Source organism: Entelurus aequoreus, linkage group LG26, assembly GCF_033978785.1.
Source record: "Entelurus aequoreus isolate RoL-2023_Sb linkage group LG26, RoL_Eaeq_v1.1, whole genome shotgun sequence".
Taxonomy (NCBI): domain Eukaryota; kingdom Metazoa; phylum Chordata; class Actinopteri; order Syngnathiformes; family Syngnathidae; genus Entelurus; species Entelurus aequoreus.
In genome coordinates, this window is record NC_084756.1 from 24591053 (window position 1) to 24612051 (window position 20999).

The following is a 20999-nucleotide window of genomic DNA, read 5'->3' on the forward strand; positions in this document are numbered from 1 at the left end:
TAATATGTATAATATACACACTGCAAGTATATATATAATGTAGTAACAGACACCTTCATAAAAATATGTAATATGTACAATATACACACTGCAAGTATATATATAATGTAGTAACAGACACCTTCATAACAATATGTAATATGTACAATATACACACTGCAAGTATATATATATCATGTAGTAACAGACACCTTCATAACAATATGTACAATATACACACTGCAAGTATATATATAATGTAGTAACAGACACCTTCATAACAATATGTAATATGTACAATATACACACTGCAAGTATATATATAATGTAGTAACAGACACCTTCATAACAATATGTAATATGTACAATATACACACTGCAAGTATATATATAATGTAGTAACAGACACCTTCATAAAAATATGTAAAATGTACAATATTTACCATATTTTGGTCATTTTAATCATTGCTGGGAGTGACTTCTTACGTGCATTGATTTCCGTTTCCATAGCAACGTACTTCCGACTTCTGGCAACAAGTGTGTTCCTACTTTCGGAAACAACAACAAACATGGCCGACTTGCTAACAAACAACGAAGATGACTATTTTGTACAAAATAGGATTCACAGCCTTATCTTTTTGAAGCTGAGTATATGGAGGATGAACTGCTGCTTCTAGAAGCGAGCACGAAGGAAAAGTGAGACGTTGGAGCAGACGGATGCCGAGAGAGTGTGAGGTAAAAGTGACTCGAAGCTGCAAATGCTGAATTTGGAGACAAGGAATTTCGACATAAATGGAGTGCTTGCCCAAATAAACTGGGAAAAACCGTCCCTGGCCAGCTGGACCAAATGCACAACTGTCCTACAAGTAAGTCACACTTTAATATTGATCCTGGTACACGCAGCACGTGTTACTACAACTACAGTACATAGCTAGCTGTGTACAAACAAAACATGAAATAATACTTTACAGATACTGTAATATGATGCTTTTCACTCAGTACAGATTGATGTCCTATCGCATTGTGTTGTGCGTTACAAACTCAAATATGTTTTGTGTTGTTGTACAAGCCAGCTTATCTCTTGCCGTAGCTAGCTTTGACGGCTAATACCGAAGCAAGCCGATGTGTTACTACGATAGAAAAAAGTTCCTCAGTGTTCGATCTTAAAATAACTTGTATAATAACCACCATCTTGGTTATTATACAAGTTACGGAACATAAATGAAGTTTTGTTGGCGGTTTTTGAATACATTTTTTAAGTGATTTAGTTCAGTGTTTTTCAACCTTTTTTGAGCCAAGGCACTTTTTTTTCGTTGAAAAAATGCGGAGGCACACCACCAGCAGACAGCATTCAAAACTAAACTCCGTCAACAGTAAAAAGTGGTTGTCGCAATTGTTGGATATGACTTTAAAGCATCACTATAGCTCTTGTCTCAAAGTAGGTGTACTGTCACCACCTGTCACATCACACCCTGACTTATTTGGACTTTTTTGCTATTTTCCTGTGTGTAGTGTTTTACTTCTTGTCTTGCGCTCCTAATTTGGTGGCTTTTTCTCTTTTTTTTTGTATTTTCCTGTAGCAGTTTCATGTCTTCCTTTGAGCGATATTTCCCGCATCTACTTTGTTTTAGCAATCAAGAATATTTCAGTTGTTTTTATCCTTCTTCATGGGGACATTGTTGATTGTCATGTCATGTTCGGATGTACTTTGTCTTGGCTCCACAGTAAGTCTTTGCTGTTGTCCAGCATTCTGTTTTTGTTTACTTTGTAGCCAGTTCGGTTTTAGTTTGGTTGTACATAGCCTTCCCTAAGCTTCAATGCCTTTTCTTAGCGGCACTCACCTTTTGAGTCTTGAATCTTGAATCTTTTGTTTATTATTGGTTTAAGCATTAGACACCTTTTTACCTGCACCCTGCCTCCCGCCGGTTTGCAAAAAATATTTTTACCCCAAATTGGTGAAATTAGAGAATCTCCCACGGCACACCAGACTGTTGCTCACGGCACACTGGTGTGCCCCGGCACAGTGGTTGAAAAACACTGATTTAGAGTAGGGCTGCAACAACTAATCGATTAAATCGATTAAAATCGATTATAAAAATAGTTGCCGATTAATTTAGTCATCGATTCGTTGGATCTATGCTATGCGCATGCAAAGAGGCTTTTTTTTTTTTTTAAATAAAACTTTATTTATAAACTGCAACATTTACAAACAGCTGAGAAACAATAATCAAAATAAGTATGGTGCCGGTATGCTGATTTTTTTTCCAATAAAATACTGGATAGGATAGAAATGTAGTTTGTCTCTTTTATCCGATTATTAATCGATTAATCGAAGTAATAATCAACAGATTAATCGATTATCAAATTAATCGTTAGTTGCAGCCCTAATTTAGAGGAATCATTAATTGCTCCCATTAGCTGCATTGCTAGCCACCTCGAACGAGCCGATTTTTATATGTTAGGAAGCGGAAGAAAAAAAAAAAAAATTATATATAGATTGTGAAAGATAGAGAAAATCCCCCCAAAAGGTGCAGTTCCTCTTTAAATGAAGCATCCTCGGGAAGATGCACAATCTTTAAACACAATTTTCTTTTAGAACATTCCATTTGAATGGTTATTTTCTCAATGTTAACATTTTGAAACTAGAATAGACAAAACATCATTATTCATGCTAAAATGTATTTATCACAGGGGTGTCCAAACTTTTTCCACTGAGGGCCACACACGTAAAAATTTAAGCATACGGGGGCCATTTGCATATTTTTCATTTTCAAACCATAAAAAAAATATATATAGATTTTTTTTTTTAACCTTTAGGGTTCCCGGGGACCAGTCAAGGGTCAAGGGTCAAGGGTCTCAGTCATTAAAATGTTGAAAATAAGTCAAATTATTATTATTATTTTTTACAGTATATCTCTCTATCAACTTCAGGTTGATATCAAGTAAAAAAAAAAAAAAAAAGGTTTTATGCCTTTTCTGTCAAAGACAACTTAGTTTTTTTATAGTAAAACTGAAATATGCAGTATTTAGTCATTAGAGCCCTAAAAGATCAATAATGCAGGACACCATTGATTTTAATTATTTCATATTTTTGAGTAATCACAGTGAAAAGTTAAATAAAATCCCACTAAATATATTTGGGATCCAAAAGGTGCCCCACTCATAAAGTGATACATTTTTATTAGTTGTTTTTTTTTACTTTTAACACTTAAATTATGAGATCAACTTCAGATATATCTGTCCATTTTATGTTTCAACTATTATTTTGTTTGTTTTATGCTCTTTTGTCAAATAAAACTTTGATGTTTTTATATGGCAACCACACAATATATGCAATATTTTTTCCACATAAAACATTTTAAAGTGACATGTTTTAAGTAATAATTCATTGTAACATAGATTTGTTGTGTGTTTCTTTTTTTTTTGGCAAAAATAAAATAAAATAAACAAAGACAAAAGAAAACAAACAGCCTGCATGGCAGCTTTTGTGTCAACATTGCAACTTTTTCTCCTTAGATTTCACCTCATTCCATTTTTTAAAAATGTTTATTTTTTATTTTTGCAATACTATAAATTTTGCAATTTTTGCAGAATGTGCGGGGGGCCGGTAAAGGATTAGCTGCGGGCCGCAAATGGCCCCCGGGCCGCACTTTGGACACCTCTGATTGATCATGTCAAGTAATATAGCTCTTAAAACTACGGATACTCTTATTTCTGTAAGTCAAATGGTCAATCCTGCAGCGTGCCTCCGAGACAAGCGAGTGAGATGTTCCATGTTCATATTCAGTATCTGCAGGGCTGGGCTATATAAAAGGAGAGGCCATAAGAGTGAGGCCACCTTGCAGCTGTGGAGGCAGGATGAAGCTCTTTGCCCTCTTCTCTCTTTTGCCCTCTTTGCTCTGTGTGGCACACAGCAGTAAGATTCACATTTTTTTAATACATATATACATACATATACATGTATGTATATATGTGCATAAATAATATGTATATATATATATATATATATATATATATATATACTATATATATATATATATATATATATATATATATATATATATATATATATATATATGCACATATATACATACATATACATGTATGTATATATGTGCATAAATAATATGTATATATATATATATATATATATATATATATATATATATATATATATATATATATATATATATATATATATATATATATATATATATATATATATATATATATATATATATATGCACATATATACATACATATACATGTATGTATATATGTGCATAAATAATATATATATGTGTGTGTAACATGTGCCCTGTTGGCTTGCAGACAGCCTGGACTCGTGTCAGGGTCGTTGTGGTTTTGGAACCAGCAGCAGTTTCTCCTGTCAGTGTAATCCGTCCTGTGAGCGCTTCAAGGACTGCTGTTCCGACTATGTTCAACTTTGCAAAGGTAAGTAAGAATTTGCCGAAGCCAAGACTGAACTTTTCAAAATGTCTGTGACGGTGTGCGGCCGTGGGAAAAGTGGCATTGTAACGCTGTATGGACTCCACACTTTGTACCGTACCCACGGAGAGTGCCTGGTGCACCTCAAGTCGGCACCCACCTGGTCCAGATCTCCCCAAACCAGTCCCAATCGCTTGTGCTGAAAACACTTTTATTGCAGTTTTTTTTTGTATTAAAAAATTATGATGAATAACCAGCGCAATAATTAGTTAATAACTTAAAACTATAAAAGTTAGTAGGAATGTCAATCTTATATATATATATATATATATATATATATATATATATATATATATATATATATATATATATATATATATATATATATATATATATATATATATATATATATATATATATATATATATATATATATACACACATATGTTTTGCGGGTTTCCCTGCTCATTGGGGGATTTTATTTATATTTATAAAATGTATTTTTTAATATAATATAATATAGTATTATATTATATAATGTTTTAAAATACATAATATAATAAAATAAAATATTTATAAAATCCCCCGACGAGCAGGGAAACCTGCAAAACAGGCTTGTAGGGATGATATAGCCTCTGTGTTTCTTCCTGACCTAACGTATATTCCACTCTACCCCGGTATTGAGCACTGTATAAACGGATAAACCACAGAAACCTCGACTATAAATATATGTACATATATATGTACATAAACATATGTATATGTACATATACATTTATATATATATATATATATATATATATATATATATATATATATATATATATATATATATATATATATATATATATATATATATATATATATATATATATATATATATGTACATATACATATATATATGTACATATACATATATACATATATATGTACATATACATATATACATGTACATATACATATATATATGTACATATACATATACATACATATACATAATATATATGTATATATATATATATATATATATATATATATATATATATACACACACACATATACATATATTTATATATATATATATATGTATATATTCATATCTATATATATACATATATATATACATATATATATATATATATATATACATATATATATATATATATATATATATATATATATTGTATATATATATATATACATATATATATACATATATATATATATATATACATATATATATATATATATATATATTGTATATATATATATATACATATATATATATATGTATATATATATATATATATATATATATATATATATATATATAATATATATATATATATATATATATATATATATATATATATATATATATATATATATATATATATATATATATATATATTTATTTGCTATGAAAATAAAACCCTTTTTAAAGCAACTTTCAGGCTGCTGACGTATTCGTGCAGTTAGTGCGGAGATTCAATAAAAAAACTTAACTTGGAAAATTCTGAAATTTTTTTCAACGTTGACTTTTGAAATTGATGAATCGATTTAAAATGGGAAAAAATTGCGATACGGACGTTAATCAATTTTTTTTCATTTCTAAAAATGATCATGCACAAACAACGAAATATTATAATTTTTGGTTTGATTTACTGAAGCCAAACTGAACCAAAGCGTGAACTTAAAAGCGAAGTTATGAACAAAGCGTGAATATTACGTACATTTAAATGCTAAATTGTTGTTTATTTCTTGACGCCTGAATATTACGTTAATTTTAATACTAACTTGTTATTCATTTATTCCAGCTGGAGCGTGAATATTAAGTACATTTTAACACTAAATTGTTATTTATTTGTTTTTGCTGCAGCGTGAATATTACGTACATTTTATTACTAACTTGTTATTATTTTAGCTGGAGTGTGAATATGATGTACATTTTAATGCTAACTTCTTATTATTTTAGCTACATTTTAACCCTAACTTATTATTTTAGCTGGAGCTTGAATATTAAGTACATTTTTAATGCTAACTTGTTATTTCTCCTACTAGCTGGAGCCGCATCTTGCACAGGCCGATGCGACGAGAAGTACAACTCTGAGAACAAGTGCCACTGCAACTCCAAGTGCACTCAGTACAGCAACTGCTGCAGCGACTATCAGCACGTGTGCGACGGTAAGAAAAGAGCAAAAAAAAGTCGCTCTTTGAACACCTGCTGATGTTCACATGATGGCGGACCTGCAAGTCAAAAAGGGTCATTTTGCAAGGGCAGCAAAAAAAGGTGCAGTCATTTAAGGTGAAAAGAAGAACGGATAGAGAAGCGCAAGTATCACATCACAACATATCATAGCAACTCCTGCATGCAAACATGAAGAGTATAAAGCAAACGGCTTGGACAAGAAAAGAAGGAAGAAGTGATCGAGGAAAAGTCCAAATATATTAGGTTTATTTGTGGCATGGGTCAAAGTTATATTATGTATCTCACTGCACATAACTGTGGTGCGGTCAAGGACCCTTGATTAAAGTTACAAACACAGGTATCACCAGATTTTAGATTGTAATAACAATGTCACTAATACTCGGTTCATATTCTGGTCACCACAGATTTGAGGGAAAAAAGACTAAAAAGTAGTGAAATGATCTGACAAAATCTGAAACAAAAATACTATATTTTAGGGCAAAAAATAAAAAATAAAATGAAAATTATGTAACAAAAATCTAAAATAAAAAGACCACATTTTAGGAAAGAAATACTAAAAAGTAGTGAAATCACCTGACAAAATTTAAGATTAAAAAGACTACATTTTAGGAAAAAACACAAAAAATTTGTGAAATTATCCGACAAATTTTAAGATGAAAAGACTAGATTTTAAGAAAAAAATACTAAAACCTAGTGAAATTATCTGCCAAAAATATAAATTAAAAAGACTAGATTTTTAAGGAAAATTACTAAAAAGCAGTGAAATTATCTGACAAAAATCTGAGATTAAAGACTACATTTTAGGAAAAAATACAAAAAGAGAAGAATGATCTTATCAGACAGAAAATAAGCAAATATCACCTTATTTGACATATTTCATCTTACTTAGATTTCACTTTTTGCAGTGTATATGTCGGTATCGGTTGATATCAGAATCGTTAATTAAGAGTTGGACAATATCGGATATCGGCAAAAAAGCCATTATCGGACATCTGTAGTTTGAACCTAATCCATGCTATAATTTGTTTTTAGTGTACTTGCTTTAATATTCTGGTTATACAATAACATCATTGAGTCCCCACAACGTTATGATTATTTGTATGATTTAATAAATCACATTCCATAATAATTAGGGATGTCCGATAATGGCTTTTTGCCGATATTTGATGTTCCGATATTGTCCAACTCTTTAATTACCGATACCGATATCAACCGATACTGATATACGTATACAGTCGTGGAATTAACACATTATTATGCTTAATTTGGACAACCAGGTATGGTGAAGATAAGGTCCTTTTTAGAAAAATTAATAAAATAAAACAAGATAAATAAATTAAAAACATTTTCTTGAATAAAAAATTAAGTAAAACAATATAAAAACAGTTACATAGAAACTAGTAATTAATGAAAATGAGTAAAATGAAGTGTTAAAGGTTAGTACTATTAGTGGAGCAGCAGCACGCACAATCATGTGTGCTTACGGACTGTATCCCTTGCAGACTGTATTGATATATATTGATATATAATGTAGGAAGCAGAATATTAATAACAGAAAGAAACAACCCTTTTGTGTGAATGAGTGTAAATGGGGGAGGGAGGTTTTTTGGCTTGGTGCACTAATTGTAAGTGTATCTTGTGTTTTTCATGTTCATTTAATAAAAAATATTTTGAATTTTTTTTTTAAAAAAACGATACCGATTAAAAAAAACCCAGATACCGATAATTTCCGATATTATATTTTAAAGCATTTATCGGACATCTCTAATAATAATTATAATTAGAGATGTCCGATATTATTGGCCGATAAATGCTTTAAAATGTAATATCGGAAATTATCGGTATCATTTTTTTTTATTATCGGTATCGTTATTTTAAATTGTATTTTATTTTTTTTATTAAATCCACATAAAAAACACAAGATACACTTACAATTAGTGCACCAAGCCAAAAAACCTCCCTCCCCCATTTACAGTCATTTACACAAAAGGGTTGTTTCTTTCTGTTATTAATATTCTTCTTCCTACATTATATATCAATATATATCAATACAGTCTGCAAGGGATACAGACCATAAGCACACATGATAATTAAGAGTTGGACAATATCGGATTATCGGATATCGGCAAAAAAGCCATTATCGGACATCCCTAATTATAATAATAATTATAATTTTTTTTGTGCTTCGGTTCCAAAAAGTGAAACTCTTTTATTTTCTTGGTTCCCTAAGCAGAGTAAAATAATTATATTTTTTTGCATGGTTTTTATTTACAGCTCGTAGAACAATCGGAACTACTAGAATACTTATGTAAACAACGAGTTTTTATTCATCTATTTGTCTTAATCAAACTCTTTTTGCACCACAATCCTATTGAGAACCACCTGTACCGGACGCCAGGTGCCTGCATTTACTCCATCAGACCAGCAGATGGCAGTGTTACACTAGCTAAGACGGAGTACTGTCTTTCTATGCAACTGTGAGCTAGGGAAAAAGGTGCATGTTTCTTAATGGTAATGTGCTGATGTAACAACATATCACAGCAGGTGTTTAAAGGTGTGTGTACAGGTGTGTTCATGTGTGCGTGCAGGTGATGCAGGAGGCGCTTCGGTCATCACTGACGCTGAGATCAAGTCCGTCTCAGAGGCACTTTACGCTCTGGACTCAAACCGGGCCTCGCCCTCAGAGTTGGTGATGGACTCCCAGGCTCTGGTCCCAGGTTCTGAGAGCGGCTCCCAGTCAGACCTTGCCTCTCGCCCGTGAGACGACACACCCGTCGCATCCCGACACTTCTTCCTCATCCCCGCATGCGGGCCCACCTTGTGCTTCCAGTCTTTTCCGCTACCTGGACGAGGGGTCCCTGTTCTCCCGGCCCACCTACGCCGCCCTCCTGGCTCTGCTGGACAACTACAACAGGATGACGGGGCACGCGGAGGACGTCACACCCGAGGAGACGGCGGAGCAGGACAGCTTCCTGAAGGAGACCATGTCCAACACGGAGCTGGGCCGGGAGCTCTTTGCCTTCTTATATACCAAAGGTAGGTCACCCCCCCAACTAACCATTATTTTGATAGTCCATTAGTCAACGATTATCTTAACGATTAGTCGACTAATCAGATAACAAAGCGTACACATATTTAGTGCTCTAAGTCAGGGGTCCCCAAACTACGGTAACGGCCAGCCAGCGTCCAAAATCCGGCCCACGGGAAGTCCCAAATTTAAAAAAATATGTAAAAAATATATTTTTATTTAAAAAAAAAAAAACTGTCCTTTCTAATCCATTTTCTACCGCTTGTTACTCGCGGTGTCTTCTAGTCGCTCAGGCAAATCATAATCATATATATATATATACATACCGTATTTCCTTGAATTGGCGCAGGGAATATAGTATTCGCACGTCTAGAATTACTGCCGGGTCAAACTGGTTCCTCAAAATAATTAGCGCATGCTTGGCCTTATCTCCGGTTCATTATTAACGCCGGATCAAATTCGTTTCGCAAAATATTAATTTTATTGTCGCATGTCTATCATTTTCGCCGGGTCAAACTCGTTTCGCAAAATATTTAGCATATGGCTAGAACATCTGCCGGGTCAAACTCGTTACGTCACGAGTGACGCTTTACCTGTCCTCATTTTCAAAATGGAGGAAGCTGCTTTCAGTAGTTTGCAATCGCACAAAGGAAAAAAGATAAAGAGCTATTCAGTAGGATTTAAGGTCCAAGCTATTGAATACCGGTACAGTATGCTAAAAAGAACAGTAAGCAGCTATGTTTTATTAATATACCATAGCTGCGTGTGTCATTAAACCTCCTGGTGGTAGAGGGCGCTGCCGCGCTAGTGATCCTTCTTGCGACTTCCGGTACTGCAGAAGAAGTGACAACACGCAGCAAGAGATTTTTTATTTTTTTTCCTCTCGCCTGAACTTTTCCTTTTAACATGGAGGATTACATATCTAAAATAAAACAGTTTTCTAAACTGGACTTTCAATGGAAGCAGGAGGTAATAATTAAAGGAATATCTCCATCGAGACAGAGAGACTTTTAAAACGGAAGAAAGAAAATAATGAAGACTTCTATAAACAAGTTATCGATGCTTTTGGTCAGAAGGAGCTGCAAATGGACTCCATTTATAAGTACAGGTAAGACCATAATAACTTTTTTTTTATTAAATGTGCTTTTCATGATGGTATGCTTACATCACACTCAAAGCGCACGCCTAAATTTACCGCATTCCTTTTGGTAAACGCCGGAGTGAGAAGAGGTTTTAAAATAATTAGCGCATGCACGGCCATCCCGCCGGCTTCCGGTAAACGCCGGAGTGACAGGAGGTTTTAAATTAATTAACGCCCCTGCGGCTATTCAAGGAAATACGGTATATCATTTTGCTCAAAACATGTCACTATTTTAAAAGAACAACAAAAAAAATTGGCAATATTGTAAATAAAAGTTAGATTTTTATTTGACAAAAGATACCATTTTGCATTAAAAAATAATAATTTGACATAAAAAAGTAATAATTTTCCGAGAAAATATTGCAATATTACAGAAACAGAAAGAATATGAGAAATTGTTCCCAATTTTATGAGGAAAAAGTCGACACATTGTGAGAAAAAGACTGCTTTTAGTTCATTTTTTTTCATTTAAATGTTTTATTGTTATTTAATCTTCATTATTTACTTCAAGTTATTACAGTATCTCTCTATATACATATTCATTTTATTTAAAAAATAAAAATAGAATAAAAATTGGGCCATAGGGGGCGCATTTCAATTTCTTACACACACTTGTTATTTCATATGTTGGCCAGAGGGGGAGCACTTAAATTTTTTTTTAAAAATTGAACATTTGTGCAATATTATGATAAAAGTTGGAATTTTACTCAATAACAGTCGCAATTTTACAAGAAAAGGTAAACATTTTGGCAAAAGAGTCGTAATTGTATTCGACAAAAGTCACAATTTTATAAGAAAACTTTAAAATGTTTGCAACATTATAATAATAATCGGAATTTTACTTGGCAAAATTATGACAAGTCATCATTTTACTCAAAGAATGTCACTATTTTACAAGAACAACAAAAAAATTGGCAACACTGTGATAAAAGTCAGAATTTTATATGACTAATGTCTCCACTTTTGCATTAAAAAGTAATAATTTTACATAAAAAGTAATCATTTTACGAGAAAATATTGCAATGTTACAGAAACATGAGAAATTGTTCCCAATTTTATAAGAAAAAAGTCGACACATTGTGACAAAAAGACTGCTTTTAGTAAAAAATATATATATTTTAAATGTTTTGTTTTTCTTTTTTAATCTTCATTATTTACTTCAAGTTATTACAGTATTTATTCTATTTTTTTAAATACATTTTGGCCAAAGGGGGCGCATTTCAATTTCTTACACACACTTGTTATTTCATATGTTGACCAGAGGGGGAGCACTTTTAAAAGCGACAGACAGTCAAATCTGAAAAATCCATGCTTTTTGGGACCACCCTCATTTCACCAGCAGGGGTGCAAATGAGACATTCTCTATTAGATGCAATGTTATTGATTTATGCCATCACCTCCTCATATGGAAGCTACTTTTCCTTGTTGATGTCTCTAGAAGGGTAGAAATAGAAGAAGGCACGCACACACTTGACTTACTTTCTCTCCACTTGAAGGTGTCTACACATCGGAGAAGGACTTCCTGCACGACCTGAAGATGATGTGGTTTGGTCTGTACTCCCGGAACAACAGGAAAATGGACTCCAGTGGCTTTGAGCACATTTTTGCAGGTTAGAAAGAAAGGAAATAAGTTATTTATATATACAAGATATTTGATTTAAATCATCATCTTCTGCACAGTTCAAGGTTTGTAAATCTTCTGAACTATTCCAGGCTTTTAACTAGAAAAACTGTAGAAAAAAGACAAAGATATGCAAGGTAAAAAATCAGATCCCAACCTTAAGAATATTTTAAATTCCAGACTATGAACCGCTGCTTTTTTTCCTACGCTTTGAACCCGGCGGCTTATAAAACTGCGGATAATTTATGGATTTTTCTTCCCTGGCGGCCATCATGCAAAATAGTTTTGCAAAGCAAACAAGCACAGACACTGAAAAGGTGTGCTTTTGTTGGTGCTATGGCGCCAGCTTTTGGGCGAGTTTGCTCACTGCATTGCCCTTCTGTTTAGAGCTTTCAAATGGAAGTAGAAGTTTTTTTCCCGTCTTCTAGTTGTCCTTTGCATTTCTACTCCATTAATATTCTTTATTCATCACTCCAAGCAACGTTTGTAAATTTGACAATATAACTAATACAATTCTTACTTACTAAACCGTCCCATGTGTAAAGTCCGTAGGAGTGTTTTCAAGCATATTTGTATGTGCTATCGTAATGTAAAAAAGGTAGTGTCGTTAGCATTAGCTAATATGCTAACACGTTTACGAGTGTCTGTGTTATTATTATTATTATTATTAACTTACAATGGGATTCTTTTGGTTTTATTTCAGTTTCACAAATTCCTCAGTAAATTCACCAAAACGTCACCGTGAAGTTATTGAGTCTGTTTACATCGCAATCAACTCGAAATTGACCGCAGACGTCTGCCACGCACCCTCATTAATATGCGAATCATATTAAAAGTAGTTATAAGGTCACTGTGCAGTTATTGAGTCTGTTTAGTTGATTGGAGAGCTAGCTTCCACAGCTAGTGGGTCCATGACGACGACTTCTGTTTTGTTTCATCAGCCGTTTTACTGCCCTGTTGCAGACACCGTTTGGAAACAATTAAAATTGAAGTATTTATTTCAAACCTGCACAGTACAAAAACTTTTTTTTTTACAACTTGGCAGAGACATTTGTGCAAGGCTTGAAAAGGGGTTGGATGAAGCAGATGCTTATAATAATTTACAATTTAAAAAATGGTATGTAAATTAGCATTTATAAATTATTTATGTGTAAATAACTAATTTCGCAATGTGTATATCTGCGGCTTTAAGTCGGCTAAGGTTAATACGTGGGAAAAAATACTGGGACGGTATAGCTCGGTTGGTAGAGCGGCCGTGCCAGCAACTTGAGGGTTGCAGGTTCGATCCCCGCTTCCGCCATCCTAGTCACTGCCGTTGTGTCCTTGGGCAAGACACTTTACCCACCTGCTCCCAGTGCCACCCACACTGGTTTAAATGTAACTTAGATATTGGGTTTCACAATGTAAAGCGCTTTGAGTCACTTGAGAAAAAGCGCTATATAAATGTAATTCACTTCACAAAAAAAAGTTTTTTCAAAAAATTTCTGTGCGCGGCTTATTGACCGGAAAATACGGTACTGTATACTAATTATACACAAACACAATTATCTGCCAATAGAACAAGAAAATTTGGCTTGTCAAAACTTTCCAAAACAAGTAAAAAAATTAGCTAACCTCAATGAACCCCAAAATAGCTTAAAATAAGAATATTCTCACTAATAACAAGTGCACTTTTCTTGGTAGAAAATAAAAAATTAGACTTTTTTGCTCAATATGTTGAAAAATATTCTTAAATGAAGTAAATGCTAGTGCCATTATCTTGACATCATGATATGCATGCATCATGATTTTTTTTTCATGCTTGAAATAAGAAATGATTACGTTAAAAAAGTAGTTTTCTACTTGTGAGTGTTGATGACACAACAGTTGATATTCTAGTTTCAAGCATGTTTTACTCAATATAGCTCATCAAATCTCAACAACAAGCTGTAATATCTTACTGACATCATTTAGGACCAAAACACTTAAAACAAGTAAAACACTCTAACATAAAATCTGCTTAGGGAGAAGAATGATCTGCTGATGGAATATATGTACACTACCGTTCAAAAGTTTGGGGTCACATGTAAATGTCGTTATTTTTTAAGGAAAAGCACTGTACTTTTCAATGAAGATAACTTTAAACTAGTCTTAACTTTAAAGAAATACACTCTATACATTGCTAATGTGCTAAATGACTATTCTAGCTGCTGCTTTTTGGTGCAATATCTACATAGGTGTATAGAGGCCCATTTCCAGCAACTATCACTCCAGTGTTCTAATGGTACAATGTGTTTGCTCATTGGCTCAGAAGGCTAATTGATGATTAGAAAACCCTTGTGCAATCATGTTCACACATCTGAAAACACTTTAGCTCGTTACAGAAGCTACAAAACTGACCTTCCTTTCAGCAGATTGACTTTCTGGAGCATCACATTTGTGGGCTCAATTAAACGCTCAAAATGGCCAGAAAAAGAAAACTTTCATCTGAAACTCCGCAGTCTATTCTTCTTCTTAGAAATGAAGGTTTTTCCACAAAAATTGTTTGGGTGACCCCAAACTTTTGAACGGTAGTGTAGCTCATCAAATCTCAGCAACAAGCTGTAATATCTTACTGAGATCATTTAGGACCAAAACAAGTAAAACACTCTAACATAAAATCTGCTTAGGGAGAAGAAGTATCTTATCAGACAGAAAATAAGCAAATATCACCTTATTTGAGATATTTCATCTTACTTAGATTGCAGTTTTTGCAGTGTAGCACTGCTAGTCTGCATTTATCCATGAAAATATGGGGAAGCTGCTGATGGAATGTATGTCCGTATATGTATGTATATCAAGACTAGCTAACATGAGTTCCTGTGTCTACTCCAGGTGAGATCAAGGGAGGGAAGGTGTCTGGCTTCCACAACTGGATCCAGTTTTATCTTCTGGAGAAGAGAGGACTGCTGAATTACTACAGCCACAGCTTCAACGGGCCTGTAAGCCCACGTACCTTTTTGTATGCTCTTTCCTGTACTAATCAGTCCCTCCTGGTCTCAGTGGACAAACTACCCGGATGTGCTGGGCATGCAGTTCATGTGGGACGGCTACTTCAAGCAGGTGGGCTCCGCAGTCATTGGCTGCAGCCCCGAGTTTGACTTTGCCATGTACACTTTGTGTTACATCACCCGACCTGGGAAGCAGTGAGTGCCCTCCTCCAGTTGTTGCGCATCCATCCCACGTGGTCTCCCCGAAGCTCGCCGTTTCAAAATGTGCGTCTCCCTTCCTTAGATGTCGTCTGAGTCTGGGAGGAAAGGAGCTGATCATCCAAACGTACACGTGGGACAACTCTTCCTACGGGGACGGGAAGAAGTATATTGGCACCGCTTATCCCGCAACACCCAGGAGCTGAAGCCATGCAGGAGTCTACTTTATATAATTGACTGATTATGTAAATCAGGGGTGTCCAAACTTTTTAATTTGGGGGCCGCATTGGGCTTTAATAATGTGTCCGGGAGCCGAAAGGCGACTGCATGTAAAGTAAATACATTATAAATATATATATTAGGGCTGTGAATCTTTGGGTGTCCCACGATTCCATTCAATATCGATTTTTTTTTTTTCAATTCAACACGATTCTCGATTCTATAATTGTAAAGGACAATGTTTTATCAACTGATTGCAATAATGTAAATTTGTTTTAACAATTAAATTGAAATGATTAATTAAAAAAAAAAAAGATAAATTAATAAAAAAAATAAAAAATTGTAATTGATTTTTCAAAAATGAAAAATCTGAATTGCAGAACGTGAGAATCGCGATTCGAATTCGAATAGATTTTTTCCCACACCCCTAATATATATATATATATAATACATTTTAAAAATGCTACAAAAATAATCTGTGATTAATCAGGATTAATCACAGATCTAGAGTGTGGTTAATCCGATTAAAACAAATTAATCACTTGACAGCCCTTAGATATACGGTATAAATGTTAATTTTTGTATATATATATATACATATACAGTATATATATGTAGCTGAGTGGTTAACACTGGTAACTGTGAACCAAGGAGTACTGGGTACGAATCCCGGTCAGGTTACAAGGCTCCAGCCAGAAGAGTCACTGGGATTGAACCCAGGACCCTTTGAGTGGGAGATAGCTGTTTAACCATTCAGCTATTCTTGGTCTTCTTGAGGCAAGATTTGGGGCCCCAATGACATATTTATTTGAGAAGCTCTCTCAGAAAATGATGATATAAAATAGTAACTCCCCCAGCTGGTGCTTTCCTAGTCACTGCTCGACCATGACTTGGATTTCAACCTAGTACCCTTTGATTGGGAGCTAGCTGCTATAACCACTCGGCTATCCTTTGTCTGCCAAATCCCAGTTTTCGGGCCCCAATGACATAACCTGTCCTAGTAAACTAGGATATAAAAGAGCAACTCTTCCAGTGGAGCTTTATTAGTCACTGCACGACATTCATTCATTCATTCATTTTTCATTTATCTCCTTCATTGATGTGCATCTTTGATAGGCAATTATAACACAATTATTCAGTTACACCGTTACACACCAATGCCTGAGAAGGAGCAGGATGAAGAAAAATATTGTATTTTCCTGCCCCCTTCACTTAATACATAGTCTTACTTAATGATATGTGAACCAACAAGTACATCCAAATATAACGAAAACAAAACAAGCACATGACATGGATTTGAAACCGATTCCCTTTGAGTGAGAGCTAGCTGCCACAACCACTCAGCTATCATTGGTCTGTTAGTGCCAAGATTCCGGGCCCTAATGACATATTTAATAGAGAAACTGTCTCAGTAAACTATGATACAAAAAAGTAACTCCTCCAGCCGGAGTTTACCCAGTAACTGTTCGGCCATGACTGGGATTTCAAACCAGTCCTCATTGATTGGCAGCTAGCTGCTTTAACCACTCAGCTACCCTTGGTTGGCTGAATAGCAGATTTTCGTGCCCCAATGACATATTTCAATGAGAACCTGTCTCAGTTAACTACAAATGGACGTGTAAAGAAACACTGACTCTTTTGGCTGGAGCCTTGTAACCTGACCGGGATTCGTACCCAGTACCCCTCGGGTCACAGTGTTAACCACTCAGCTACATATATATACTGTATATGTATATATACATATACAAAAATTAACATTTATACCGTATATCTAAGGGCTGTCAAGTGATTAATTTGTTTTAATCAGATTAATCACACTCTAGATCTGTGATTAATCCTGATTAATCACAGATTATTTTTCTAGCATTTTTTTTATTTATTATATTTATATATATATATATATATATATATATATATATATATATATATATATATATATATATATATATATATATATATATATATATATATATATATATATATATATATATATTAGGGGTTTGGGAAATAAATCTATTCGAATTCGAATCGCGATTCTCACGTTGTGCGATTCAGAATCGATTCTCATTTTTAAAAAATTGATTTATTTTTTATTTATTTTTATTTTTTTGAATTAATCAATCCAACAAAACAATACACAGCAATACCATAACAATGCAATCCAATTCCAAAAGCAAAGCCGAGCCAGCAACACTCAGAAGTGCAATAAACACAACAATTGAGAGGAGACACAAACACCACACACAACAATTGAGAGGAGACACAAACACCACACACAGCAATTGAGAGGAGACACAAACACCACACACAACAATTGAGAGGAGACACAAACACCACACACAACAATTGAGAGGAGACACAAACACCACACACAACAATTGAGAGGAGACACAAACACCACACACAACAATTGAGAGGAGACACAAACACCACACACAACAATTGACAGGAGACACAAACACCACACACAACAATTGAGAGGAGACACAAACACCACACACAACAATTGAGAGGAGACACAAACACCACACACACAACAATTGAGAGGAGACACAAACACCACACACAACAATTGAGAGGAGACACAAACACCACACACAACAATTGAGAGGAGACACAAACACCACACACAACAATTGAGAGGAGACACAAACACCACACACAACAATTGAGAGGAGACACAAACACCACACACAACAATAGAGAGGAGACACAAACACCACACACACAACAATTGAGAGGAGACACAAACACCACACACAACAATTGAGAGGAGACACAAACACCACACACAACAATTGAGAGGAGACACAAACACCACACACAACAATAGAGAGGAGACACAAACACCACACACAACAATTGAGAGGAGACACAAACACCACACACAACAATTGAGAGGAGACACAAACACCACACACAACAATTGAGAGGAGACACAAACACCACACACAACAATTGAGAGGAGACACAAACACCACACACAACAATTGAGAAGAGACACAAACACCACACACAACAATTGAGAGGAGACACAAACACCACACACAACAATTGAGAGGAGACACAAACACCACACACAACAATTGAGAGGAGACACAAACACCACACACAACAATTGAGAGGAGACACAAACACCACACACAACAATTGACAGGAGACACAAACACCACACACAACAATTGAGAGGAGACACAAACACCACACACAACAATTGAGAGGAGACACAAACACCACACACACAACAATTGAGAGGAGACACAAACACCACACACAACAATTGAGAGGAGACACAAACACCACACACAACAATTGAGAGGAGACACAAACACCACACACAACAATTGAGAGGAGACACAAACACCACACACAACAATTGAGAGGAGACACAAACACCACACACAACAATAGAGAGGAGACACAAACACCACACACACAACAATTGAGAGGAGACACAAACACCACACACAACAATTGAGAGGAGACACAAACACCACACACAACAATTGAGAGGAGACACAAACACCACACACAACAATAGAGAGGAGACACAAACACCACACACAACAATTGAGAGGAGACACAAACACCACACACAACAATTGAGAGGAGACACAAACACTACACACAACAATTGAGAGGAGACACAAACACCACACACAACAATTGAGAGGAGACACAAACACCACACACAACAATTGAGAGGAGACACAAACACCACACACAACAATTGAGAGGAGACACAAACACCACACACAACAATTGAGAGGAGACACAAACACCACACACAACAATTGAGAGGAGACACAAACACCACACACAACAAAGCAAAAGTAGTGAAACAAAAATGAATATTATCAACAACAGTATCAATATTAGTTACAATTTCAACATAGCAGTGATTAAAAATCCCTCATTGACATTATCATTAGACATTTATAAAAAAAGAACAATAGTGTGACAGTGGCTTACACTTGCATCACATCTCATAATCTTGACAATACACTGTGTCCAATATTTGCACAAAGATAAAATAAGTCATATTTTTGCTTCATTTAATAGTTGAAACAAATGTACATTATTGCAATCAGTTGATAAAACATTGTCCTTTACAATTATAAAAGCTTTTTACTCTGCTTGCATGTCAGCAGACTGGGGTAGATCCTGATCAAATATATGTATTCCATCAATAGACAATCCTTTTCAATCGGGAAAATATCGTTTTTGAATCGAAAATCGTGTTGAATTGAAAAAAAAAAAAATCGATTTTGAATGGAATCGTGACCCCAAGAATCGAGTTTGAAACGAATTGTGGGACACCCAAAGATTCACAGCCCTAAAATATATATATATATATATATATATATATATATATATATATATATATATATATATATATATATATATATATATATATACACACACACATATATACTGTATATATACATACATATATATGTATATAGTTATACATACAGTATGTGTACATGTATATTATATATCATATTATAATAATGTAATGGACATTTGATGAAGAATTAATCTAATTGGATAATAAGAGTATATGAGAGTTTTGTAATCATCAGAAATATCAAGCAGCTAAAATGTGCCAAACATGGATAAGTGTGGAGAGAGTGTTTTGTATTCTTCCCATCATGCATTGCAGGGCATTTAAATGGATGTAATTTCGAAATATGTGCGGTGGCTGGACATTTTTTATAACATCCACAAGGTTCAGTGAGCAGGTTTTGTTACGTGTGCGGACTTTTTGTGTTAGTTTACATGCGCCATGGTTGTTTGGATTGGGCCATACATAAAAATGCTATGCTGTTGGCACTACAACGTGTAATTCATGGTCATTAATGTGAATTACTCAAAATGTCCACAAGACGGCGACATAGTCGCAACAAGCCCACTGTCAGGTATCTATAACTAAGTTGAAGGCACCTTCTAAACTTGTGATGCATCACGGAACCAAATGAACACGCCCGCGGGCCGTAGTTTGGACACCACCTGATGTACATATTTACATTACAGTTTCACTTTCCAATGCCTCAATAAAGCAATGGAAATAACCAAGTCTCCCCAAAATGATTCACACGTGCAGAAGTGATGGACGCCTCCCCACTTTGCAACTATGGCAGCTTGCACTTTTCTGTCTGGGAGTTTTCACCCAGAAAAACATT

General features: G+C 34.6%; 1 protein-coding gene across 1 annotated transcript; it reads left to right on the forward strand.

The window, feature by feature from the left end:
• Positions 1–3782: 3782 nt before the first annotated feature.
• LOC133643143 (uridylate-specific endoribonuclease-like) lies at positions 3783–16279 on the forward strand. The gene is made up of 9 exons (XM_062037552.1): positions 3783–3895; positions 4312–4434; positions 6490–6612; positions 9226–9394; positions 9468–9673; positions 12303–12416; positions 15281–15387; positions 15449–15591; positions 15680–16279. Exons 1-9 carry the CDS (start codon positions 3838–3840, stop codon positions 15798–15800), a joined length of 1164 nt encoding a protein of 387 aa, XP_061893536.1. The 5' UTR covers positions 3783–3837; the 3' UTR covers positions 15801–16279.
• Positions 16280–20999: the final 4720 nt, after the last annotated feature.